Source organism: Rhinoderma darwinii, chromosome 2, assembly GCF_050947455.1.
Source record: "Rhinoderma darwinii isolate aRhiDar2 chromosome 2, aRhiDar2.hap1, whole genome shotgun sequence".
Taxonomy (NCBI): Eukaryota; Metazoa; Chordata; class Amphibia; order Anura; family Rhinodermatidae; genus Rhinoderma; species Rhinoderma darwinii.
Window position 1 is genome coordinate 149,372,101 of NC_134688.1, and position 27,396 is coordinate 149,399,496.

Consider the following 27,396-nt stretch of genomic DNA (forward strand, 5'->3'; position numbering starts at 1 on the left):
TACAAATATATCTATTATTACCAGGGCCAGATTAAGACTGCCAGCAGTATGGAGCAGTTACTTATGATGGCCCCCCCCCCCACCCAACTAACACAGGGTTCTCCGTGACAATGCTTCTAGGCATTTGAAGCTCAGTACAACCTATTATAAACTGTGCCCCACAAAATAGAAGCCAGAGTGCTTGAGATATTAAAAGTCCACTAAGTTAAAAATTAGAAGCAGTGACTTACATTTGATGCCCATCGTTCTTCGCTCTGTACCCATAGATGGTGGGTGGCATGTAGTGAGTGTAAGTTCGTCTTTCCTAAGTGATAAAAAGAAATGCAGATAACATTACACATATTCATATACTGTATATACTGTATATTATATATAAAATATGTATAATAAAAGATGTTTTCTCATCCCATAAATTGATTGCATATCCACAGGATAGCACAGCGAGCTACACTGTTTTCATAACTCAGGAGTCTTATATATTATGGTATATCCACAGGATAGCTCGCTATGCTATTTGTTTAATCCAATTGACTTCTATTGGAGTTATGCAAACAGCTGAAAACAGCCCGTTCGGCTATTTCTGTACCTCCCGTCCACTTTAGAAGACTTGACAGGTGTGAGGAGACCTGCGTTCTCGAGATGGATGCAGGTCCTAGAAGTGGTTCCTGCATCTATCAGACATTTATAGCATATCATGGGGATATACCATGAATTTATGAGATGGGATTCAAAAACCCATTTAATTACTGCAATATTTCTTAATAGCAAATAATAGTGAGGTTCTTGTCACACAGTTTAACTGCTTCCCGACTGCCCACAGTAAATTCACGTCGGCACTTGCTGGGCTCTGTGCAGCGCCAAAATGAATTCACGGTGGGTGTTAAAAGCGCGATCCGGATGTCTCAAAGTAGCGCTGACACCCGGATCGGCTGTTAAACCCTGCCTCTGGTTGTTACTATAACAAACTGGAAAGATTGTTGCTACAACAAACTTTCCCGGGGACCGTTTGCGGGTGCTGCAGTCGGTTGCATGGCAAAACCTGAGGCCATACAACAGCCCCCGGGTCTGCCATGCACGGCAGCCAATGAGTACCAGCCGGAGGCCGGTCCTCATAGGCTTCCTGTCAGTGTGACTCTCAGCGTCACACTGAGAGTTTATAATACGTTACACTGCCTAGGTAGTGTAATGTATTATAGCAGTTATCAGTGCTGCAGGTCTTCAAGTAAAACAAGTAAAAAGTAAAAAAAAATGTAATAAAAATGTTTTATAAAAGTGTAAAAACAAGTTATAAATTACAAAAACAAAAAATCCTTTTTTTCCTATAAGGGCATGACCACACGTGGCGGAATTGCTCTGGAATTCCGCTGCAGACAGTCAACAGCGGAAATCCGCAGCGTACACGTTACTCCATTGCCTTCCACAGCTTTTTAGTTGGGTTCGTTTACACGTTGCGGACAATTCCGCTGCGGAGCATAGGCTGCGGTGCGGAATTTGGTGTCATGCACTGACTGTTGCGGACGTGTAGTGAACTTGTTGCGGACTCATTACGGAATTTCTCCATTGACTACAATGGAGAGTCAAAATTCTGCAATGAAGTCTGCAGATGTTATGTGTGCTGCGGAGCGTATTGGTTTTACTACCATGAAATTTCTTCATTCTGGCTGGACCTATGTATTTCTAGGTCTACAGCCAGACTGAGGAAGTCAATGGGGCTCCCGTAATTACGGGTGACTACGTGTGTGCACCTGTAATTACGGGAGCGTTGCTAGGCGACGTCAGTAAATAGTCACTGTCCAGGGTGCTGAAAGAGTTAAGCGATCTACAGTAACTGTTTCAGCACCCTGGACAGTGACTTCCGATCAAAATATACATCAACCTGTAAAAAAATAGAAGTTCATACGTACCGAGAACTCCCTGCTTCTTCCTCCAGTCCAGCCTCCCAGGATGACGTTTCAGTCCAAGTGACGGCTGCAGCCAATCACAGGCTGCTGCGGTCACATGGACTGCCGCGTCATCCAGGGAGGTCGGGCTGGATGGCGAAAGAGGGACACGTCACCAAGACAACGGCCGGGTAAGTATGAATTTCTTTTTACTTTTACTAGGGAAAGGGCTGTCCCTTCTCTCTATCCTGCACTGATAGAGAGAAGGGAAGCCCTCTTCCCCTGAATACGCAATGGCTAGTCCGCATCAATTTAATGCCCATTTTAGGCAAAGCAGCAACAGAATCTGCAACGCAGATTTTGTGCGGCATTGATGCGGACAGTGGCGGAAGAACTCCGCCACGTCTGGGCATACCCTAATAAGTCTTTTATTATAGCAAAAAAATGAAAATGTTAAAAAAAAAAAACATATTTGGTATCACCGCGTTTGTAACGACCCAAACTATAAAACTATAATATTATTTTTCCCGCACGGTGAACAGCGCGAAAAAAAAACAATATTAGGATCACTAGTTTTTTTGGTCATCAACTCTCCCAAAATATAGAATAAAAAGTGATCAAAAAGTCGCATATACCCCAAAATAGTACCAATAAAACCCGTCCCGCAAAAAACAAGACCTTACATTACGCTTTTTTGACTGGCAAAATAAAAAAGTTATGGCTCGCAGAATATGGTGACACAAAAAATAAATAATTTTATCGAAAAGTGATTTTATTGCGCAAACGCCACAAAACATAAAAAAATATATACATATGGTATCGCCGTAATCGTATCGACACGCAGAATAAAGTAAAATGTCATTTATAGCGCACCGTGAACACTGTAAAAAAAAAAAAGACAAAAAACATTGTCAGTTTTTTTGTCACTTTGCTTGCCAAGAAAATGTAATAAAAAGTGATTAAAAAAATCACATGTACCCTAAAATGGTACCAATGAAAACTACAGATTGTTCCGCAACAGATAAGGCCTCAAACAGCTCCGGTGAAGAAAAAATAAAAATGTTCTGTCTCTCAGAATATAGCGACAGAAATTAACAGAAATTAAGCAGTGTCCAAAAGCGGATAAGATCGGGCGCCATTTATCAGTGTGACACCGGCCACATATCTATGAATTATTATTTATTTACCCCATTGTTTTACCCTCTTATTATGCCCTGATGTACTCTGCCCAGCTTACATATACCCCCACATTCTAAACTGAAATACCAGCAAAACCCCAAACTATTACCAAGCAAAATCTGCGCTCCAAAAGCCAAATGGCGCTCCCTCTCTTCTGAGCCCTACAGCGTGCCCAAACACCAGCTTACGTTCACATATATGACATTTTATATCCGGGAGAACCCGCTCAACATTGTATGAGGTATTTGTCTTCAGTGGCACAAACTGGGCACAACATATTGTGCACTAAAATGGCATATCAGTGGAAAATGTGAATTTTCACTTTGCACCATCCGCTGCGCATTATCGCCTTCGCGCACCACAACTTAATAGTATGTCGTGGTGTGGGGGGTTATATATGGAGCGGGCTCATGCGCTGCACTCGCTCCATATTCTGCAGGTGTCAGCTGTGTATTACAGCTGACACCCGGTACTAACAGACAGAAATAGCGATCGCGCTGTTACAGGAGCCTGTAAAAATGACATTATACTGCAATACATTAGTATTGCAGTGTATTGTACCAGCGACCGAATGATGGGTCGTTCCAGTCCCCCAAAGGGACTTTTGGGAGGTTTCCACTATTTTGGTACCTCAGGGGCTTTGCAAATGCGACATGACACCCGAAAACCATTCCAGCTAAATTTGAGCTCCAAAAGCCAAATATTGTTCCTTCCCTATTGAGTCCTGCCGTGGGTCCAAATAGCAGTTTTTTTTACCACATATGGCGTATTGCTGTAATCAGGACAAATTGCTTTACACATTTTGGGGTGACTTTTCTCCTTTATTCATTGTAAAAATTAAACATTTCTATGTTTTTTTCTGAAAAAAGAAGATTTTCATTTTCACGGTCTAATTCCACTAAATTCAGCCAAAAAACTGTGGGGGTCAAAATGCTAACTATACCACTAGAAAAATTCGTTGAGGAGTGTAGTCTCCAAAATGGGGTCAACAATGGGTTTCCACTGTTCTGGTCCCTCCAGGGTGTTGCATTCGCGACATGGCACTGAAAACCAATCCAGCAAAATCTGAGCTCCAAAATCCAAATGGCGCTCCTTCCCTTCTGAGCTCTGCCGTAAGTCCAAACAGCAGTTTAATACCACATATGGGGTATTTGTAATCGGGAGAAGTAGCTTTACAAGTTTTGGGGTGCTTTTTATTCTTTATTCCTTGCAAATATAATTTTTTTCAGAAAAAATTTAGATTTTCACTTTCACAGACAAACTCCAATAAATATAGCAAAAAACCTGTGGGGTCAAAATGCTAACTATACCCCTAGATAAATTCCTTGAGTTGTGTAGTTTCCAAAACCGTGTCACTTTTGGGGGATTTCCACTGTTTTGGTCCCACAAGACCTCTTCAAACCTGACATGGTATAAAATATATTCTAAAACAAAGGAGGCCCCAAAATGCTCTAGGTGCTCCTTTGCTTCTGAGACCGATGGTTCAGTCCATTAACACACTAGAGCCACATGTGGGATATTTCTAAAAACTGCAGAACCTGGGCAATAAATATTGAGTTGCGCTTCTCTGGTAAAACCTTCTGTGTTACAGAAAAAAATGTATTACAAATTAATTTCAGCAAAAAAAAAAAAATTTGTAAATTTCCCCTCTACATTGCTTTAATTCCTGTGAAGCGCCTAAAGGGTAAAGAAACTTTCGGAATGCTGTTTTGAATACTTTGAGGGGTGCAGTTTTTAATATTGGGTGATTTATGGGGTCTATCTAGTACATAAGGCCCTCAAAGCCACTTCAGAACTGAACTGGTCCTTGAAAAATAGCCTTTTGAAATTTTCTTGAAAATGTGAGAAATTGCTGCTAAAGTTCTAAGCCTTGTAATGTCCTAGAAAAATAAAATAATGTTCAAAAAACAATGCAAATATAAAGTAGACATATGGAATATGTGAAATAGTAACTATTTTGTGTGGTATTGCTATCTGTTTTACAAGCAGATACATTTAAAATTAGAAAAATCATAATTTTTGCAAATTTTCTCTAAACTTTGGTGTTATCCACAAATAAGCAATGAATTTATTGACAAAATTTTTCCACTAACATAAAGTACAATATGTCACGAGAAAAAAATTTGTGAATTGCTTGGATAGGCAAAAGCATTCCAGAGTTATTACCACATAAGTTGACACGTCAGATTTGAAAAAATGGGGCTGGTCCTGAAGGCCAAAATGAGCTCGGTCCTGAAAGGGTTAATCAAATTTTATAAAATTGTGTGAGTCCTCCTGCCCCGACAAGGCAGCCTCATTCAGATGGGTACAAGAAACGGCATGAGCAGCAGTGCTAACCAGTGCTTTCCTGACTAAGGGCACATTCAGACGTGGTGGAATTGCTGTGGAATTCCGCTGCGGACAGTCCGCAGTGGAATTCTCCAGCGGCCGTTTTTTACATTTGTTTCAATACATTTTTAGGCAAGTTATTTCAGACGTTGCGGAAAACTCAGCTGCTGACCATAGGCTGCGGTGCGGAATTTTCAGTCCACAGCATGCACTGTCTGTTGCGGAGAAGAAGCGGAATTTCATTGCGTATTTCAGCCTTTGCAATGCAAAAACTGAAATCTGTGGCAGGTCCGCTGTGTTTTCTGCAATGTCTGAATTACCTGTCAAATATGCAAATGTTGGTGCAGATTCATTGCGTAATTGCCCCAAATCTGCATCAACATTTTCAGCGGAAAAATTCCACCACGTCTGAACGTGCCCTAAAAAAAATATATTTTTTTAAAGGAAAAGCTGTACAAACTTTGCTAACAGCAACAGATTCTTGTTAAAAATCCAACATACTAAAATTCTGCTTTAAAACATGTTTTAACAATAACCCCTTCAGGACCCAGCCAGTTTTGGCCTTCAGGACACAGCCGATTTTTTCAAATCTGACATGAGTTACTTTATGTGGTAATAACTTCGGAATACTTTTACCTATCCAAGCGATTCTGAGACTGTTTTCTCATGACATGTTGTACTTTATGTTAGTGAAAAAATTTGGTCGATAATTTCGGTATTTATTTCTGAAAAACACCAAAATGTAGAAAAAAATGTGCAAAAATTTTCATTTTTCTAAACTTAAACGTATCCGCTTGTAAAACCTGATAGTAATACCACACAAAATATTTACTAGTTAACATTTCCTATATGTCTACTTTATGTTTGCATCGTTTTTTTGAACGTCCTTTTATAAAAGGATGTTACAAGGCTTAGAACTTTAGCAGCAATTTCTCATATTTTAAAGAAAATTTCAAAAGTCCATTTTTTCAGGTACCAGTTCAGTTCTGAAGTGGCTTTGAGGGCCTTATATTTGAGAAAATCCCCAGAAGTCATCCCATTTTGAAAACTGCACCCCTCAAGGTATTCGAATCAGCATTCACAAAGTGTTTTAACCCTTTAGGGCACGTCCAGACATGGCAGAGTTTTTCCGCTGCAAATGTTGGTGCAGATTTGGGGCACTTACGCAACGAATCTGCACCAACATTTGCATATTTGACAGGTAATTCAGACGTTGCAGAAAAGACAGCGGACTTGCCACAGTTTTCAGTTTTTGCATTGCAAAGGCTGAAATCCACAGTGAAATTCTGCTTCTTCTCCGCAACAGACAGTGCATGCTGCGGAGGGAAAATTCTGTGCCGCAGCGTATGGTCCGCAGTGGAGTTTTCCACAACGTCTGAACTAACTTGCCTGAAAATGTATGTAAACAACTGTAAAAAACGTCCGCTGGAGAATTCCACTGCGGACTGTCTGCAGTGGAATTCCACAGCAATTCAGCCACGTCTGGCCGTGCCCTTAGGCGTTTCACAGGAATTAAAGCAAAGTAGAAGTGACATTTACAAATTTTATTTTCTTTGCCGAAATTCATTTGTAATACATTTTTTTCTTGTAACACAGAAGGTTTTAGCCGAGAAATGCAACTCAATATTTTATTGCCCAGATTCTGCAGTTTTTAGAAATATCCCACATGTGACCCTAGTGCGCTAATGGACTGAAACACAGGCCTCAGAAGCAAAGGAGCACCCAGTGGATTTTGGGCCTCCTTTTTAAAAAAAATATATTTTAGGCACCTTGTCAGGTTTGAAGAGGTCTTGTGGTGCCAAAACAGTGGAAACACCCCAAAAGTTACCCAATTTCAGAAACTACACCCCTCAAGAAATTTATCTAGGGGTATAGTTAGCATTTTGACCACACAGGTTTTTTCGCAAAATTTATTGGAATTAGTCTGTAAAAATGAAAATCTACTTTTTTTCTGAAAATACATAGAACTTTTTAATATTTACAAGTAATAACGAAGAAAATGCACCCCAACATTTGTAAAGCAATGTCTCCCGATTACGGCAATACCCATTATGTGGTAATAAACTGCTGATTGAACCCACAGCAGGGCTCAGAAGGGAAGGGGCGCCATTTGGATTTTGGAGCACAGATTTTGCTGGAATGGTTTTCAGTGCCATGTCGCATTTGCAATGCCCTGGAGAGACCAAAACAGTGGAAACCCTCCAAAAGTGACCCCATTTTGGAAACTACACCTCTCAAGGAATTTATCTAGGGGTTTAGTTAGCGTTTTGACAACACAGGTTTTTTGCAGAATTTAGTGGAATTAGGCCGTGAAAATGAAATTCTACTTTGTTTCTGAAAATGCATAGAAATGTAAAATTTTTACAAGGAATAAAGGAGAAAAAGAACCACAACATTTGTAAAGCATTTTCTCCTGATTACGGCAATACCCCATATGTGGTAACAAACTGCTGATTGGACCCATGGCAGCTCTCAGAAGGGAAGGAGCGCCATTTCGATTTTGGAGCACAGATTTTGCTGGATTGGTTTTTGGTGCCTTGTTGCGTTTGCAACGGCCTGGAGGGACCAAAACAGTGGAAACACCTCAAGTTAACCCATTTTGGAAACACACCTCAAGGAATTTTACTAGGGGTATAGTGAGCATTTAGACCCCACAGGTTTTTTCAGAACTTATTAAAATTAGGCCGCAAAAATGAATATCACAATTTTTTTCCATTAAAATGTTGAATTTTCTCATTTTCACAAGGGATAAAGGAGAAAAACAACCAATTTTTGTAAAGCAATTTCTCCCGAGTAGGGAAATACCCCACATGTGGTGAAACGTTTTTTTTCCATTAGAAATTAATTAACCCTTTCATTTTTTGCTTTCTTATTTTAGTTTTTCACTCCCCGCATTCCAAGAGCCATAACTTTTTTCTTTTTCAGTCAACAGAGTGATGTGGGGGCTTATTTCTTGCAGGAGGAATTGTAGTTTCTATTGACACCATTTAAAGTGCCATAAAATGTACTGGGAAACTGATAAAAAAAACTTTGGGGGCTGATATAGGAAAAAAATCTGATTCCATTTTTTTGGGTTTCCGTTTTTACAGCTTTCGCCGTGCGGTAAAAACGAAAACGACAGCGATTTTGGCGGTTTCAATTATTTAAGTTTTTTACGGTGTTCACCGTGCGAGTTAAATAATGGTATATTGTAATAGTTTTCCTTTTACGGACGTAGCGATACCAATTTTGTTTATTTTTTTACATTACTTAAGAAAAATGGGAAAAGTTTTTTTTTTAAAACATTTTTCTTTCTCACTACTAATAACTTTAATTCTTCTACACATTTTATTAGTCCCCTTAGGGGACTTGAACCAGCGATCATTGGATTGCTGGTACAATATACTGCAATACTAATGTATTGCAGTATATTGTTATTTTTACAGGCTTCTGTAACCGCACGATCGCTGTTCCTGTCCGTTAGTCCTGGGTGTCAGCTGTAATACACAGCTGACACCCGCAGCGTATAAAGCGGGCTCAGCACGTGAGCCCGCTCCATACATCAACCCCCGCACCATGACGTGTTATTAAGTCATAGTTAGCAAAGGGGTTAATGCACAGCGGATGGTGTGAATATTGCAATTCTCCACTGATATGCCAATTTAGTGCATAATATGTTGTGCCCAGTTTGTGCCACTGAAGATAAATACCGCATAAAACGTTAAGCGGGTTCTCCCGGGTATGGCAATGCCACATATGTGGGCGCAAACTGCTGTTTGGGCACGCTGCAGGGCTCAGAAGGGAGGGAGTGCCATTTTGCTTTTGGAGCGCAGATTTTGCTTGGTAGTAGTTCTGTTTGGGGTTTTGCTGGTATTTCATTTTATAATGTGGGGGGCATGTGTAAGCTGGGTAGGGTACATCAGGGCATAATAAGAGGGTATAATAATGCGGTAAATAAATAATAATTCATAGATGTTTGGCCAGTGTCGCACTGATAAATGGCGCCGGATCTTATCCGCTTTTGGAACACTCTGCACATTTTGCATCGCCATATTCTGAGAGCCAGAACTTTTTTATTTTTTCTCCTCCGGAGCTGTGTGAGGGCTTATTTGTTGCGGGACAATCTGTAGTTTTCATTGGTACCGTTTTCTGGTACATGCGATTTGTTTGATCAGTTTTTATTCAATTTTTTTGCAAGCCGGGTGACCATAAACAAAGAATTCTGACAATGTTTTTTAGTTTATTTTTTTGCGGCGTTCACCGTGCGCTATAAATGACAATTTTACTTTATTCCTCAGATCGATACGATTATGGCGATACCATATGTATATAAGTTTTTTTTATGTTTTGCAGCGTTTGCGCAATAAAATCACTTTTTTTATAAAATAATTTATTTTCTGTGTCACCATTTTCTGAGAGCCATAACTTTTTTATTTTTTAGTCAAAAAATCTGTGTAAGGGCTTGTTTTTTGCGAGACGGGTTGTAGTTTTTATTGGTACATGCGACTTTTTGATCACTTTTATTCTCTATTTTGGGAGGGGTGGTGACCAAAAAATAGCAATTCTGGTTTAGTTTGTTAGTTTATTGATTTTTTTTTGGGGTGTTCATTGTGCGGGAAAAATAACATTATAGTTTTAGAGTTTGGGTCGTTACAAACGGGGCGATACCAAATATGTGTACTTTTTTTTAATGTGTTCATTTTTTTCCTATATTGAAAGTCTTATTATAGGAAAAAAAGCATTTTTTGTTTATATAACATAACTTTTATTTTTACACTTTTTTAAAAACATTTTTATTGCTTTTTTTTAATTGTCCCACTAGGGGACATTTAGACTTGCAGCTTTGATCGCTGCTAGAGTACATTACCCTACCTACGTAGTGTAATGTGTTCTAACTGTCATTGTGACGTGACAGTCACTCTGACAGGAAGGGTCGGAGGACCGGCCGGAGGCTGCTCCTCCGAGGCTTCCGGAGGTTATTGTCTGGCCTCCGATTGCCACGACAAGCATCGGCAGCCCTCACAATCACTTTGTGGGGGCTGCCGATGTGCTTCAAACCCCTTAAAAGCGGCGATCGCAAGCGGTCGCAGCATTTATGGGGTTATTTGCCGAAATCAGCGGCGATGGTCCGCTGACCGGCAAGACTGGAGTGTCAGCTGTCGGGGACTGCTGACTTCTCGGTTCGTTAGGGCAGTGTGCGCCGGGAACAGCTCCGTAACTGTACATCTTGGTACGGGAAGCAAGCCCTCTGCAGGATGTACAGTTGCGGCGCAGCGCGTGAAGAAGTTAAATAATAACTACACTGTGATCAAACTTTTGAAATGTCATAGACACATACCAGAAGTTGGTCTGGGTGCTTAGACCGCCACCGCTAAAACGAAGGTGCAGACGTACTCAGCTGAGAGCTTTGCATCTTCGTCTGTGAGCAGCTCTCCCTGTCAGACTGAAGACAGCTTAGATAGTACTTAGATAGACTGAGCCATCCTCAGTCTGACAATGAGCGCTGCTCACTGCCGAAAGTGCAAAGCGCTCAGCTGAGTACCTCTGCACCTTCGTTTCAGCAACAGTGGTGGTCTAATTTTTAAAGGGGTTTTCCAGGGCTCTAAAAAAGTGGTGTTTTTTTAAACAGCATCACGTCGGTCCATGGGCTGCGTCTGGTATTGTAGCTCAGCTCCATTCACTTAAATGAGGATGACCTGAAATATAAGACAGCACATGGACAGAGGGCTCTTAGCATATTTCCTTGAGGCTGGTGTCACAGTTTTTTGTCACAGTTTTTTTGAAGTGGATCCTAAAAGTACAGTATAAAGAAAAAATAGATATGTCTCTCTTTTGTATACACTCCTGTGTTTGGCTAAAAAAATTGCTCAAAAACTGCCAGAAAAAAAAGTGACATCAGGCTAACACAATCTATAAATCATCCCCTTCCTATCTAGTACAGTGTTATAAATAAGACAATTGACTACTCACCAGTTGTAAACTACACCAAAGGGGCAAGTTCAATTCTATGCCAACTGGGCAGCCAGCACACAGGAAATACAGGTAGAAGGAGCCTGGAATCTACTAACACCAAGTAGAGTGGTCAGGTTCTTCACGTCATCTAAAGAAAAAAGTAAATACGTTAATACAGCTACTTTTTAACACATTAGTCAGTTCCTAACCTGTCCCACCTCATGATTTACTAACATAGCAGCATCCACTTCCATTGCACCATGCCAATCAAGTATGAGCCCATCCCCCAAAATTAGTTTCAAATTGAAAAAAGTGATCTCGACCTATCCCACTCTGTTTAATACTACACTGTCTACACATAGGTTCGTCATCTACTCACCAGTTGTAAACTACACCAAAGGGACAAGTTAAATTTTATGCATTCTAGTGACGGTGGGGCGGTGCAAGCATCAACTGGGAACGGGGCAATGTCAAATTATCGTTTGCGGCCTTCGACCGGGCCCAGCCGGGAGGCTATGTATATTAACATAATATGCATCTATACCAGGGGCGATGTTAGGGTCTTATAAGATCAGGGGCACAAGGCCCAAAACATGCACCACCTCCAAACAAAAAAAAAGATATATAAATCTAAAAGACTATGACCCCTATAGCTACACCACTGAATAGAATTAAATACATTGTATCAGCAGAAATTATCAGATATGATAGAATTAGATACCACAGTTCAGCAGTGTCAGACAATACATTTAGATGCCGCGGCTCAGCAAACAGTATCATGATAAGATTAGATACAACAGCTCAGCAGACAATATCACATGATAGGCTTAGATTTAGCGGATCAGCAGACAGTATCACACATTGCCCCCTGTAGATAGTGCCACACAGTGACCTCTGTAGATAGTATCACTCAGTGGCCCCCGAATACAGTGCCACATAGTGGCCCCTGTAGAGAGTGCCCCACATCCGTCTGTAGATAGGGCCACACATATCCCCTGTAGGTAGTGCCACACACATCCAATGTAGGCAGTGCCACTCACATCCACTGTAGGCATTGCCATATACATCCACTGTAGGCAGTGCCACACACATCCACTGTAGGCAGTGCCACACACATCCACTGTAGGCAGTGCCACACACATCCACTGTAGGCAGTGCCACTCACATCCACTGTAGGCATTGCCATATACATCCACTGTAGGCAGTGCCACACACATCCACTGTAGGCAGTGCCACTCACATCCACTGTAGGTAGTGCCACACACATCCACTGTAGGTAGTGCCACACATCTCCCCTTGTAGATAGTGCCACAGAGCCCCCTCTTGTAGATAGTGCCACACAGTCCCCCTTGTAGATTGTTCCATACACCCCCTCTTGTAGATCGTACCATACATGCCCCCTTGTAGATCGTGCCATACACCCCCTCTCCCTGTAGATAGTGAAACACACACCTCCCTGCATATAGCACCCCCAAGAAATAATTTAAAAAAAACCTGTACTCATTGAGCCCGGGCCGATCCCGCGATGAAGCAAGCTCCAGCCTACTCAGCCACATTAGGCCTGAAGCGTACACCAGAGCGATGACTTCATCGCGCCTGCGCAGGGATCCAATCCCTGTGTTTTATAGGTTGTAGCGAATAGGGAACAAGTTCGCTAGCTCCCTGCAGCTCGGTCGTTGTATTCAATTGTACCTGCATCCTGAGAACGCAGGTACAATTGAATATGGAAGTCGCCGGGGTGACATATTTTCATGTGTTTATTTGTAATATGTTTTTAATTGTTTATTAGTGGTATATTTTTTTAAATTGTGTCTTTTAGTACAAGTAGTTTTGTAGTCATATTGAAAAGGCTATAAAGAAATTTGACTGAAAAATGCCATACCTTCAGCATGCTAAATTTTGAGAAAAAAAACTTCATTGACGCCCAAAAAATGCAGCTGTGTGTAAAAGCACCCAAAGGGCATGGCCAGACGTGGCGTATTTCTGCCGACACTGTCCGCATCAATGCCGCACATAATCTGCGTTGCAGATTCTGTTGCGGCTTTGCCTAAAATGTGCAGTAAATTGATGCGGATTAGCCGTTGCGTATTCAGGTGAAGAGTACTTCCTGCTGTGTTTTAAAACATTTCATCTAAGGCCCCATGCACAGAAACATAAAAACGGGCTGTAATTACGGCATGGGCAGGCTCATAGAAGTCTATGAGACTCCCGTAATTACGGGTGACTACGTGTGTTCATCCGTAATTACGGGAGCGTTGCTAGGTGACATCATGGGATAGTCACTCTCCAGGGTGCTGAAAGAGTAAAACGATAGGCAGTAACTCCTTCAGCACCCTGGACAGTGACTACCGATCACAATATAGATCAACGTGTAAAAAAAATAGAAGTTCATACTTACCCAGAACTCCTTGCTTCTTCCTCCAGTCCGGCCTCCCGGGATGACGTTTCAGCCCATGTGGCCGCTGCAGTCAATCACAGGCCAATCACAGGCTGCAGCGGTCACATGGACTGCCGCGTCACCCAGGGAGGTCGGGCTAGATGTTGAAAGAGGGAGGCGTCACCAAGACAACGGCCGGGTAAGTATGAATTTCTTTTACTTTTACTACGGAAAGGGCTGCCCGTTCTCTTTATCCTGCACTGATAGAGAGAAGGGGCTGCCGATTAGTGCAGTGCAATTTTGCAGCAAAATCGTGCCCGTAAATACTGGTGCAATACGGGTCGAATACGTGTGACCAAGGACCCGTATTTACGCCAGTATTTACGGGAGGCAAAAAATAAGTTCGTGTGCATGAGGCCTCAGTCTGGCTATAGACCTCGAAACACATACTGTAGGTCCAGCCAGAATGAAGAAATATCCTGTTTGTTAAACCAATACGCAACACAACACACATAACATCTGCGGATTTCATTGCAGAATTTTGAAACTCCATTGAAGTCAATGGAGAAATTACGCAATGAGTCCGCAACAAGTCCGCTACACATCCGCAACAGCCAGTGTATGCTGCGGACACCAAATTCCGCATGCAGAGTAATTCCACCACATCTGGCCATGCCCAAAGGGCTTGTCCACACGTAATAGAATTGCCGTGTTTTTTCCGGACAGAATTTTGGCCAGAAAAAAACGCTGCAGAATACAGTAGCAGCATAGTGGGTGAGATTTAACAAATCTCATCCACATGCTGCGTACATTTTCTGAGCCAAAATTGACCTGCCGTGCGTAATTTACAGACCGCAGCATGTCAATTCTTGCTACGGAGAATGTGCAGAATTGCTGCGTTTTTCAGAGGAAATGTCTCCATCTCTTAACATTGGGAAAAACGCAGCAATTTCTGCACCATTTTGTGCTGTAAAAAATGCAGGAAATCGTTTTTGCCACAGCGGAAAGCCTTTGACTTTCAATGGAATTGCTGCAGAAATATTCTGCAGCAATTACGTTGTGTGTGGACAAGCCCTAATAGTATTAGAATTTTATTGTATATTTCCACTGATCCAATCCTGGCTTTGGCTTAAAAACTAAATTAAAAACTACATGTGAGAGTCCACTCAGGTCCCTGTAACGCCATATACCTCAGATTCCATACGGAGGCATTCAGGGTTTTTTCTGTTGGATTTTATATAAATGTGTCTGTAGACTTTGGTAGACAAACTTATGCCAAAAGGGTGTCCCGCAGCCCCAACTGTATTGAAAACTCATACTTCTCAGTATATGTTTTATTTTATTTGGGCCCCTCAAAGCCACAAAACTGTACTCGTCCCTGAAAATATAGCCTTTTGACATTTTCTTGAAAATGTGAGAAATGGTGAGAAGTTGCTGCTAAAGTTCTAAGGCTTGTAACACCCTTGAAAAATAAAAGTATGCTCAAAAAATGATCCCAACATAAAGTAGACATATGGAATATGTTACATTGTAACTATTTTGTGTGGTATTACTATCTGTTTTACAAGCAAATACATTTAAAATGAGAAAAATCATACTTTTTTAAAAATTTTCTCCAACTTTTTGTATTTTTCACAAATAAGCAATGAATTTATCAACCAAATTTTTCCACTAACATAAATTACAATGTGTCACAAGAAAACAATCTCAGAATCGCTTGGATAGGTAAAAGCATTCAGGAGTTATTACCATATAAAGTGTCACTTCAGATTTGAAAAAATGGGGCTGGTCCTGAAGGCCAAAATGAGCTTGGTCCTGAAATTGTTAATGTAATTCAATTTAAGACACGTTTCACTGTGCCTAAAGACCCTGTTGCATCAGTGATAGTTAAACACTATATTTTCTCAGGAGGTCTGACTCAATGACTGTGTATATTATTTGTTATAACTGAGTTTTATGTATGCAGTACATGTCAATTATAATATCTCCTATTTTTGTTAACAGAAGTCAAGATATTGATAATCTCATTGACGTTTCAACCTCAAAGGTTTCCAGCAATAAGGGGTAATCTATTTTTCATTTTCTAAAGTATCTACATGAATGCAATAAATATGATATATTAACATTTTATTTTTTCTATGTGCAGTCACTTCTTATAAGTGGTTTCTGAAATACTTTGTAGACATGCATTCAGCCATATTCAGGAGCTGCATCACATGGGTGCTGAATATGGTGCCCATAAAATTGCATGGGCAATAACATGGTGCCCAAAGAAGGGCATGGGCCATACTGTTCCTCAGTTTGCTTCTAGTTTTCACATGGAGGCACACAGAGGTTTTTTTTAACTGATTCTGTGAAAATTCCGTGAGAAACAACATTGTGGCATGCTCCAACACGTCATGTTACAGAGGTATTCTCCCCTAGAAGAATTGCTCCTAGTGGAGAATGCTGTGCCTCACAGAGGTTCACAGAGGCACATGGAGGCACCAAACGGTAGCACACAGAGTGCAATACAGGTCCATACTACGTCCAATTCTTCTGTTTCTTCTACGGTGTGCTTGAGTCCTAATGTCTCAGATAACAGGCAATATAAACTGAAGCTTCCGTGCACGTGAATGTGTGAACAAGCCCCAGTAGTGTTCTTCACCTCAGAAACAGAAAATCATTGGTAATTAGATCAAAATAGAAATCTCTGAATGATCTAGTTTTTTTGTTTTAACATGTGGATCTTATTATACATCTGTATAAAACAGGTATAAAGCCACTTGCCATATGGCAACCTCATGCCATGGCAGAATAGCATGGTGAGCAACCGTGCCACAGCACAGCACAGAGTAGGGTCACAGCTGTGATAAAGGCTGCTGCATAGCATTGCAGAGGGTTGTAGTTAGCTAAAGGGGTGCAGAAGTAGAAGTTACACCCAGACCCCAGTGACTGAGGGGGCCCAAAGGTTCCTCTACCACATAAATAGACACCAGTGTAATAAATAGCACATGGTAGTAGGGGGCCCTGTTACACATTTTGCAAGGTTTTACAAGATTCTACATGTAAGACCTCCGGCTTCGCACTCGTGTAAATAGATTTAAAAAAATCTCCCCTCTGTTCTGTGTGTTGAGTGGGACTATTATTATTACATCTGTAATCTCTTTAGTACATTTAATAATGTAGTTAGAAAGTGTGACCAGCTGTGATCATCTGTTTTCGTGTCTGCTAAGGCATTTTCTGAATAGATTATGTTTTTTTACTCTTTGTGTTTTTATTGATTTAATAGTACTCAAAATATTGACAACCTTATTGACATCAAACCCACCTCCGACAAAGGAAAGAACAGGTAAATACAACCCAAGAAATGTATTGTGCATCATGAAGCCTCATACATGTAAGACCTCCGGCTTTGCACTCGTGTAAATAGATTTAAAAAAATCTCCCCTCTGTTCTGTGTGTTGAGTGGGACTATTATTATTACATCTGTAATCTCTTTAGTACATTTAATAATGTAGTTAGAAAGTGTGACCAGCTGTGATCATCTGTTTTCGTGTCTGCTAAGGCATTTTTGGAATAGATTTTTTTTTTTTACTCTTTGTGTTTTTATTTATTTAATAGTACTCAAAATATTGACAACCTTATTGACATCAAACCCACCTCCGACAAAGGAAAGAAAAGGTAAATACAACCCAAGTAATGTATTGTGCATCATGAAGCCTCATAAGGTTTGACATTCGCACTGATCACGCAATATAAAATAATGATCAATATTGAAAAGAAAGATATTCAAGATTAGAAATAATACCTCAAATTTTAGGAAAAAAAAACGTCAACTATAATATTTATTCATACAAATATATCTATTATTACCAGGGCCAGATTAAGACTGCCAGCAGTATGGAGCAGTTACTTATGATGGCCCCCCCCACCCAACTAGCACAGGGTTCTCCACGACAATGCTTCTAGGCATTTGAAGCTTAGTACAACCTATTATAAACTGTGCCCCACAAAATAGAAGCCAGAGTGCTTGAGATATTAAAAGTCCACTAAGTTAAAAATTAGAAGCAGTGACTTACATTTGATGCCCATCGTTCTTCGCTCTGTACCCATAGATGGTGGGTGGCATGTAGTGAGTGTAAGTTCGTCTTTCCTAAGTGATAAAAAGAAATGCAGATAACATTACACATATTCATATACTGTATATACTGTATATTATATATAAAATATGTATAATAAAAGATGTTTTCTCATCCCATAAATTGATTGCATATCCACAGGATAGCACAGCGAGCTACACTGTTTTCATAACTCAGGAGTCTTATATATTATGGTATATCCACAGGATAGCTCGCTATGCTATTTGTTTAATCCAATTGACTTCTATTGGAGTTATGCAAACAGCTGAAAACAGCCCGTTCGGCTATTTCTGTACCTCCCGTCCACTTTAGAAGACTTGACAGGTGTGAGGAGACCTGCATTCTCGAGATGGATGCAGGTCCTAGAAGTGGTTCCTGCATCTATCAGACATTTATAGCATATCATGGGGATATACCATGAATTTATGAGATGGGATTCAAAAACCCATTTAATTACTGCAATATTTCTTAATAGCAAATAATAGTGAGGTTCTTGTCATACAGTTTAACTGCTTCCCGACTGCCCACAGTAAATTCACGTCGGCAGTTGCTGGGCTCTGTGCAGCGCCAAAATGAATTCACGGTGGGTGTTAAAAGCGCGATCCGGATGTCTCAAAGTAGCGCTGACACCCGGATCGGCTGTTAAACCCTGCCTCTGGTTGTTACTATAACAAACTGGAAAGATTGTTGCTACAACAAACTTTCCCGGGGACCGTTTGCGGGTGCTGCAGTCGGTTGCATGGCAAAACCTGAGGCCATAAAACAGCCACCGGGTCTGCCATGCACGGCAGCCAATGAGTACCAGCCGGAGGCCGGTCCTCATAGGCTTCCTGTCAGTGTGACTCTCAGCGTCACACTGACAGTTTATAATACGTTACACTGCCTAGGTAGTGTAATGTATTATAGCAGCTATCAGTGCTGCAGGTCTTCAGGTAAAACAAGTAAAAAGTAAAAAAAAATGTAATAAAAATGTTTTATAAAAGTGTAAAAACAAGTTATAAATTACAAAAACAAAAAATCCTTTTTTTCCTATAAGGGCATGACCACACGTGGCGGAATTGCTCTGGAATTCCGCTGCAGACAGTCAACAGCGGAAATCCGCAGCGTACACGTTTCTCCATTGCCTTCCACAGCTTTTTAGTTGGGTTCGTTTACACATTGCGGACAATTTCGCTGCGGAGCATAGGCTGCGGTGCGGAATTTGGTGTCATACACTGACTGTTGCGGACGTGTAGCGGACTTGTTGCGGACTCATTACGGAATTTCTCCATTGACTACAATGGAGAGTCAAAATTCCGCAATGAAGTCTGCAGATGTTATGTGTGCTGCGGAGCGTATTGGTTTTACTACCATGAAATTTCTTCATTCTGGCTGGACCTATGTATTTCTAGGTCTACAGCCAGACTGAGGAAGTCAATGGGGCTCCCGTAATTACGGGTGACTACGTGTGTGCACCCGTAATTACGGATGACTACGTGTGTGCACCTGTAATTACGGGAGCGTTGCTAGGCGACGTCAGTAAATAGTCACTGTCCAGGGTGCTGAAAGAGTTAAGCGATCTGCAGTAACTGTTTCAGCACCCTGGACAGTGACTTCCGATCACAATATACATCAACCTGTAAAATAAATAGAAGTTCATACGTACCGAGAACTACTTGCTTCTTCCTCCAGTCCAGCCTCCCAGGATGACGTTTCAGTCCAAGTGACGGCTGCAGCCAATCACAGGCTGCTGCGGTCACATGGACTGCCGCGTCATCCAGGGAGGTCGGGCTGGATGGCGAAAGAGGGACGCGTCACCAAGACAACGGCCGGGTAAGTATGAATTTCTTTTTACTTTTACTAGGGAAAGGGCTGTCCCTTCTCTCTATCCTGCACTGATAGAGAGAAGGGAAGCCCTCTTCCCCTGAATACGCAGCGGCTAGTCCGCATCAATTTAATGCCCATTTTAGGCAAAGCAGCAACAGAATCTGCAACGCAGATTCTGTGCGGCATTGATGCGGACAGTGGCGGAAGAACTCCGCCACGTCTGGGCATACCCTAATAAGTCTTTTATTATAGCAAAAAAATTAAAATGTTAAAAAAAGTAAATATATTTGGTATCACCGCGTTCGTAACGACCCAAACTATAAAACTATAATATTATTTTTCCCGCACGGTGAACAGCGCAAAAAAAATAAAAAAACAATATTAGGATCACTCGTTTTTTTGGTCATCAACTCTCCCAAAATATAGAATAAAAAGTGATCAAAAAGTCGCATATACCCCAAAATAGTACCAATAAAACCCGTCCCGCAAAAAACAAGACCTTACATTACGCTTTTTTGACTGGCAAAATAAAAAAGTTATGGCTCGCAGAATATGGTGACACAAAAAATAAATAATTTTATCGAAAAGTGATTTTATTGCGCAAACGTTCTAAGTTCTAAGCCTTGTAATGTCCTAGAAAAATAAAATAATGTTCAAAAAACAATGCAAATATAAAGTAGACATATGGAATATGTGAAATAGTAACTATTTTGTGTGGTGTTACTATCTGTTTTACAAGCAGATACATTTAAAATTAGAAAAATCATAATTTTTGCAAATTTTCTCTAAACTTTGGTGTTATCCACAAATAAGCAATGAATTTATTGACCAAATTTTTCCACTAACATAAAGTACAATATGTCACGAGAAAAAAATCTCTGAATTGCTTGGATAGGCAAAAGCATTCCAGAGTTATTACCACATAAATTGACACGTCAGATTTGAAAAAATGGGGCTGGTCCTGAAGGCCAAAATGAGCTCGGTCCTGAAAGGGTTAATCAAATTTTATAAAATTGTGTGAGCCCACCTGCCCCGACAAGGCAGCCTCATTCAGATGGGTACAAGAAACGGCATGAGCAGCAGTGCTAACCAGTGCTTGCCTGACTAAGGGCACATTCAGACGTGGTGGAATTGCTGTGGAATTCCGCTGCGGACAGTCCGCAGTGGAATTCTCCAGCGGCCGTTTTTTACATTTGTTTCAATACATTTTTAGGCAAGTTATTTCAGACATTGCGGAAAACTCAGCTGCGGACCATAGGCTGCGGTGCGGAATTTTCAGTCCACAGCATGCACTGTCTGTTGCGGAGAAGAAGCGGAATTTAATTGCGTATTTCAGCCTTTGCAATGCAAAAACTGAAATCTGTGGCAGGTCCGCTGTGTTTTCTGCAATGTCTGAATTACCTGTCAAATATGCAAATGTTGGTGCAGATTCATTGCGTAATTGCCCCAAATCTGCATCAACATTTGCAGCGGAAAAATTCTGCCACGTCTGAACGTGCCCTAAAAAAAATATATTTTTTTAAAGGAAAAGCTGTACAAACTTTACTAACAGCAACAGATTCTTGTTAAAAATCCAACATACTAAAATTCTGCTTTAAAACATGTTTTAACAATAACCCCTTCAGGACCCAGCCTGTTTTGGCCTTCAGGACACAGCCGATTTTTTCAAATCTGACATGTGTTACTTTATGTGGTAATAACTTCGGAATACTTTTACCTATCCAAGCGATTCTGAGACTGTTTTCTCATGACATGTTGTACTTTATGTTAGTGAAAAAATTTGGTCGATAATTTCGGTATTTATTTCTGAAAAACACCAAAATGTAGAAAAAAATGTGCAAAAATTTTCATTTTTCTAAATTTAAACGTATCCGCTTGTAAAACCTGATAGTAATACCACACAAAATATTTACTAGCTAACATTTCCTATATGTCTACTTTATGTTTGCATCGTTTTTTTGAACGTCCTTTTATAAAAGGACGTTACAAGGCTTAGAACTTTAGCAGCAATTTCTCATATTTTAAAGACAATTTCAAAAGTCCATTTTTTCAGGTACCAGTTCAGTTCTGAAGTGGCTTTGAGGGCCTTATATTTTAGAAAATCCCCAGAAGTCATCCCATTTTGAAAACTGCACCCCTCAAGGTATTCGAATCAGCATTCACAAAGTGTTTTAACCCTTTAGGGCACGTCGAGACATGGCAGAGTTTTTCCGCTGCAAATGTTGGTGCAGATTTGGGGCACTTACGCAACGAATCTGCACCAACATTTGCATATTTGACAGGTAATTCAGACGTTGCAGAAAAGACAGCGGACTTGCCACAGATTTCAGTTTTTGCATTGCAAAGGCTGAAATCCGCAGTGAAATTCTGCTTTTTCTCCGCAACAGACAGTGCATGCTGCGGAGGGAAAATTCTGCGCCGCAGCGTATGGTCCGCAGTGGAGTTTTCCACAACGTCTGAACTAACTTGCCTGAAAATGTATGTAAACAACTGTAAAAAACGTCCGCTGGAGAATTCCACTGCGGACTGTCTGCAGTGGAATTCCACAGCAATTCAGCCACGTCTGGCCGTGCTCTTAGGCGTTTCACAGGAATTAAAGCAAAGTAGAAGTGACATTTACAAATTTTATTTTCTTTGCCGAAATTCATTTGTAATACATTTTTTTCTTGTAACACAGAAGGTTTTAGCCGAGAAATGCAACTCAATATTTTATTGCCCAGATTCTGCAGTTTTTAGAAATATCCCACATGTGACCCTAGTGCGCTAATGGACTGAAACACAGGCCTCAGAAGCAAAGGAGCACCCAGTGGATTTTGGGCCTCCTTTTTAAAAAAAATATATTTTAGGCACCTTGTCAGGTTTGAAGAGGTCTTGTGGTGCCAAAACAGTGGAAACACCCCAAAAGTTACCCAATTTCAGAAACTACACCCCTCAAGAAATTTATCTAGGGGTATAGTTAGCATTTTGACCACACAGGTTTTTTCGCAAAATTTATTGGAATTAGTCTGTAAAAATGAAAATCTACTTTTTTTCTGAAAATACATAGAACTTTTTAATATTTACAAGTAATAACGAAGAAAATGCACCCCAACATTTGTAAAGCAATGTCTCCCGATTACGGCAATACCCATTATGTGGTAATAAACTGCTGATTGAACCCACAGCAGGGCTCAGAAGGGAAGGGGCGCCATTTGGATTTTGGAGCACAGATTTTGCTGGAATGGTTTTCAGTGCCATGTCGCATTTGCAATGCCCTGGAGAGACCAAAACAGTGGAAACCCTCCAAAAGTGACCCCATTTTGGAAACTACACCTCTCAAGGAATTTATCTAGGGGTTTAGTTAGCGTTTTGACAACACAGGTTTTTTGCAGAATTTAGTGGAATTAGGCCGTGAAAATGAAATTCTACTTTGTTTCTGAAAATGCATAGAAATGTAAAATTTTTACAAGGAATAAAGGAGAAAAAGAACCACAACATTTGTAAAGCATTTTCTCCTGATTACGGCAATACCCCATATGTGGTAACAAACTGCTGATTGGACCCATGGCAGCTCTCAGAAGGGAAGGAGCGCCATTTCGATTTTGGAGCACAGACTTTGCTGGATTGGTTTTTGGTGCCTTGTTGCGTTTGCAACGGCCTGGAGGGACCAAAACAGTGGAAACACCCCAAGTTAACCCATTTTGGAAACACACCTCAAGGAATTTTTCTAGGGGTATAGTGAGCATTTAGACCCCACAGGTTTTTTCAGAACTTATTAAAATTCGGCCGCAAAAATGAATATCACAATTTTTTTTCCATTAAAATGTTGCATTTTCTCATTTTCACAAGGGATAAAGGAGAAAAACAACCAATTTTTGTAAAGCAATTTCTCCCGAGTAGGGAAATACCCCACATGTGGTGAAACTTTTTTTTTCCATTAGAAATGAATTAACCCTTTCATTTTTTGCTTTCTTATTTTAGTTTTTCACTCCCCGCATTCCAAGAGCCATAACTTTTTTCTTTTTCAGTCAACAGAGTGATGTGAGGGCTTATTTCTTGCAGGAGGAATTGTAGTTTCTATTGACACCATTTAAAGTGCCATAAAATGTACTGGGAAACTGAAAAAAAAAACTTTGGGGGCTGATATAGGAAAAAAATCTGATTCCATTTTTTGGGGTTTCCATTTTTACAGCTTTCGCCGTGCGGTAAGAACGAAAACGACAGCGATTTTGGCGGTTCCAATTATTTAAGTTTTTTACGGTGTTCACCGTGCGAGTTAAATAATGGTATATTGTAATAGTTTTCCTTTTACGGACGTAGCGATACCAATTTTGTTTATTTTTTTACATTACTTAAGAAAAATGGGAAAAGTTTTTTTTTTTAAAACATTTTTCTTTCTCATTACTAATAACTTTAATTCTTCTACACATTTTATTAGTCCCCTTAGGGGACTTGAACCAGCGATCATTGGATTGCTGGTACAATATACTGCAATACTAATGTATTGCAGTATATTGTTATTTTTACAGGCTTCTGTAACCGCACGATCGCTGTTCCTGTCCGTTAGTCCTGGGTGTCAGCTGTAATACACAGCTGACACCCGCAGCGTATAAAGCGGGCTCAGCACGTGAGCCCGCTCCATACATCAACCCCCGCACCATGACGTGTTATTAAGTCATAGTTAGCAAAGGGGTTAATGCGCATGGTGTGAATATTGCAATTCTCCACTGATATGCCAATTTAGTGCATAATATGTTGTGCCCAGTTTGTGCCACTGAAGATAAATACCGCATAAACGTTAAGCGGGTTCTCCCGGGTATGGCGATGCCACATATGTGGGCGCAAACTGCTGTTTGGGCACGCTGCAGGGCTCAGAAGGGAGGGAGTGCCATTTTGCTTTTGGAGCGCAGATTTTGCTTGGTAGTAGTTCTGTTTGGGGTTTTGCTGGTATTTCATTTTATAATGTGGGGGGCATGTGTAAGCTGGGTAGAGTACATCAGGGCATAATAAGAGGGTATAATAATGCGGTAAATAAATAATAATTCATAGAAGTTTGGCCAGTGTCGCACTGATAAATGGCGCCGGATCTTATCCGCTTTTGGAACACTGCACATTTTGCATCGCCATATTCTGAGAGCCAGAACTTTTTTATTTTTTCTCCTCCGGAGCTGTGTGAGGGCTTATTTGTTGCGGGACAATCTGTAGTTTTCATTGGTACCGTTTTCTGGTACATGCGATTTGTTTGATCAGTTTTTATTCAATTTTTTTGCAAGCCGGGTGACCATAAACAAACAATTCTGACAATGTTTTTTAGTTTATTTTTTTGCGGCGTTCACCGTGCGCTATAAATGAAAATTTAACTTTATTCCTCAGATCGATACGATTACGGCGATACCATATGTATATAAGGTTTTTTTTATGTTTTGCAGCGTTTGCGCAATAAAATCACTTTTTTTATAAAATAATTTATTTTCTGTCTCACCATATTCTGAGAGCCATAACTTTTTTATTTTTTAGTCAAAAAAACTGTGTAAGGGCTTGTTTTTTGCGGGACGGGTTATAGTTTTTATTGGTACATGCGACTTTTTGATCACTTTTATTCTCTATTTTGGGAGGGGTGGTGACCAAAAAATAAGGATTCTGGTTTAGTTTGTTAGTTTATTGATTTTTTTTGGGGGTGTTCATTGTGCGGGAAAAATAACATTATAGTTTTATAGTTTGGGTCGTTACAAATGGGGCGATACCAAATATGTGAACTTTTTTTTAATGTGTTAATTTTTTTCCTATATTGAAAGTCTTATTATAGGAAAAAAATCATTTTTTGTTTATATAACTTATAACCTTTATTTTTACACTTTTTATTAAAACATTTTTATTGCTTTTTTTTACTTTACCACTAGGGGACATTTAGACTTGCAGCTTTGATCGCTGCTAGAGTACATTACACTACCTACGTAGTGTAATGTGTTCTAACTGTCATTGTGACGTGAAAGTCACTCTGACAGGAAGGGTCGGAGGACCGGCCGGAGGCTGCTCCTCCGAGGCTTCCGTACATGGCAAACCGGAGGTTATTGTCTGGCCTCCGATTGCCACGACAAGCATCGGCAGCCCTCACAATCATTTTGTGGGGGCTGCCGATGTGCTTCAAACCCCTTAAAAGCGGCGATCGCAATCTGGAGTGTCAGCTGTCGGGGACTGCTGACCTCTCGGTTCGTTAGGGCAGTGTGCGCCGGGAACCGCTCCGTAACTGTACATCTTGGTACGGGAAGCAAGCCCTCTGCAGGATGTACAGTTACGGCGCAGCGCGTGAAGAAGTTAAATAATAAGTACACTGTGATCAAACTTTTGAAATGTCATAGACACATACCAGAAGTGGGTCTGGGTGCTTAGACCGCCACCGCTAAAACGAAGGTGCAGACGTACTCAGCTGAGAGCTTTGCATCTTCGTCTGTGAGCAGCTCTCCCTGTCAGACTGAAGACAGCTTAGATAGTACTTAGATAGACTGAGCCATCCTCAGTCTGACAATGAGCGCTGCTCACTGCCGAAAGTGCAAAGCGCTCAGCTGAGTACCTCTGCACCTTCGTTTCAGCAACAGTGGTGGTCTAATTTTTAAAGGGGTTTTCCAGGGCTCTAAAAAAGTAGTGATTTTTTAAACAGCATCACGTCGGTCCATGGGCTGGGTCTGGTATTGCAGCTCAGCTTCATTCACTTGAATGAGGATGACCTGAAATATGAGACAGCCCATGGACAGAGGGCTCTTGGCATATTTCCTTGAGGCTGGTGTCACAGTTTTTTGTCACAGTTTTTTTGAAGTCGATCCTAAAAGTACAGTATAAAGAAAAAATAGATATGTCTCTCTTTTGTATACACTCCTGTGTTTGGCTAAAAAAATGGCTCAAAAACTGCCAGAAAAAAAAGTGACATCAGGCTAACACAATCTATAAATCATCCCCTTTCTATCTAGTACAGTGTTATAAATAAGACAATTGACTACTCACCATTTGTAAACTACACCAAAGGGGCAAGTTCAATTCTATGCCAACTGGGCAGCCAGCACACAGGAAATACAGGTAGAAGGATCCTGGAATCTACTAACACTAAGTAGAGTGGTCAGGTTCTTCACGTCATCTAAAGAAAAAAGTAAATACGTTAATATAGCTACTTTTAACACATTAGTCAGTTCCTAACCTGTCCCACCTCATGATTTACTAACATAGCAGCATCACTTCCATTGCACCATGCCAATCAAGTATGAGCCCATCCACCAAAATGAGTTTCAAATTGAAAAAAGTGATCTTGACCTATCCCACTCTGTTTAATACTACACTGTCTACACATAGGTTCGTCATCTACTCACCAGTTGTAAACTACACCAAAGGGACAAGTTAAATTTTATGTATGCTAGTGACGGCGGGGCGGTGCAAGCGTCAACTGGGAACGGGGCAATGTCAAATTATCGTTTGCGGCCTTCGACGGGGCCCAGCCGGGAGGCTATGTATATTAACATAATATGCATCTATACCAGGGGCGATGTTAGGGTCTTATAAGATCAGGGGCACAAGGCCCAAAACATACACCACCTCCAAACAAAAAAAAAAGATATATAAATCTAAAAGACTATGACCCCTATAGCTACACCACTGAATAGAATTAGATACATTGTCTCAGCAGACATTATCAGATATTGTAATGATGGGGGTAGGGAAACGGACAAGTGAGCCCTAATCTACCCACCACTCTGTCCCTGCCTACTTGTAACGACCCGCCCTAGGCGACGGGGTACAACTGGGCGGC

At 40.7% G+C, this 27,396-nt stretch overlaps 1 protein-coding gene and 1 long non-coding RNA gene across 4 annotated transcripts in view; one reads left to right on the forward strand and one right to left on the reverse strand.

Moving 5' to 3' along the window:
• The window catches only part of SCEL (sciellin), a 148,593-nt gene that overhangs the window by 69,883 nt on the left and 51,314 nt on the right, over positions 1-27,396 (forward strand). For all 3 annotated transcript variants that reach the window (XM_075852368.1, XM_075852369.1, XM_075852370.1), the window contains 3 exons: positions 15,700-15,759; positions 16,967-17,026; positions 17,299-17,358. In XM_075852368.1, the coding sequence (XP_075708483.1) occupies positions 15,700-15,759; positions 16,967-17,026; positions 17,299-17,358 (180 nt within the window). The remainder of the gene's footprint in view (positions 1-15,699; positions 15,760-16,966; positions 17,027-17,298; positions 17,359-27,396) is intronic.
• LOC142742528 (uncharacterized) lies at positions 226-26,720 on the reverse strand. The gene is made up of 4 exons (XR_012881403.1): positions 26,601-26,720; positions 17,757-17,830; positions 11,337-11,466; positions 226-304 (listed from the first exon to the last, which is right to left on the reverse strand). It is a non-coding gene; the product is annotated as an uncharacterized LOC142742528 (long non-coding RNA).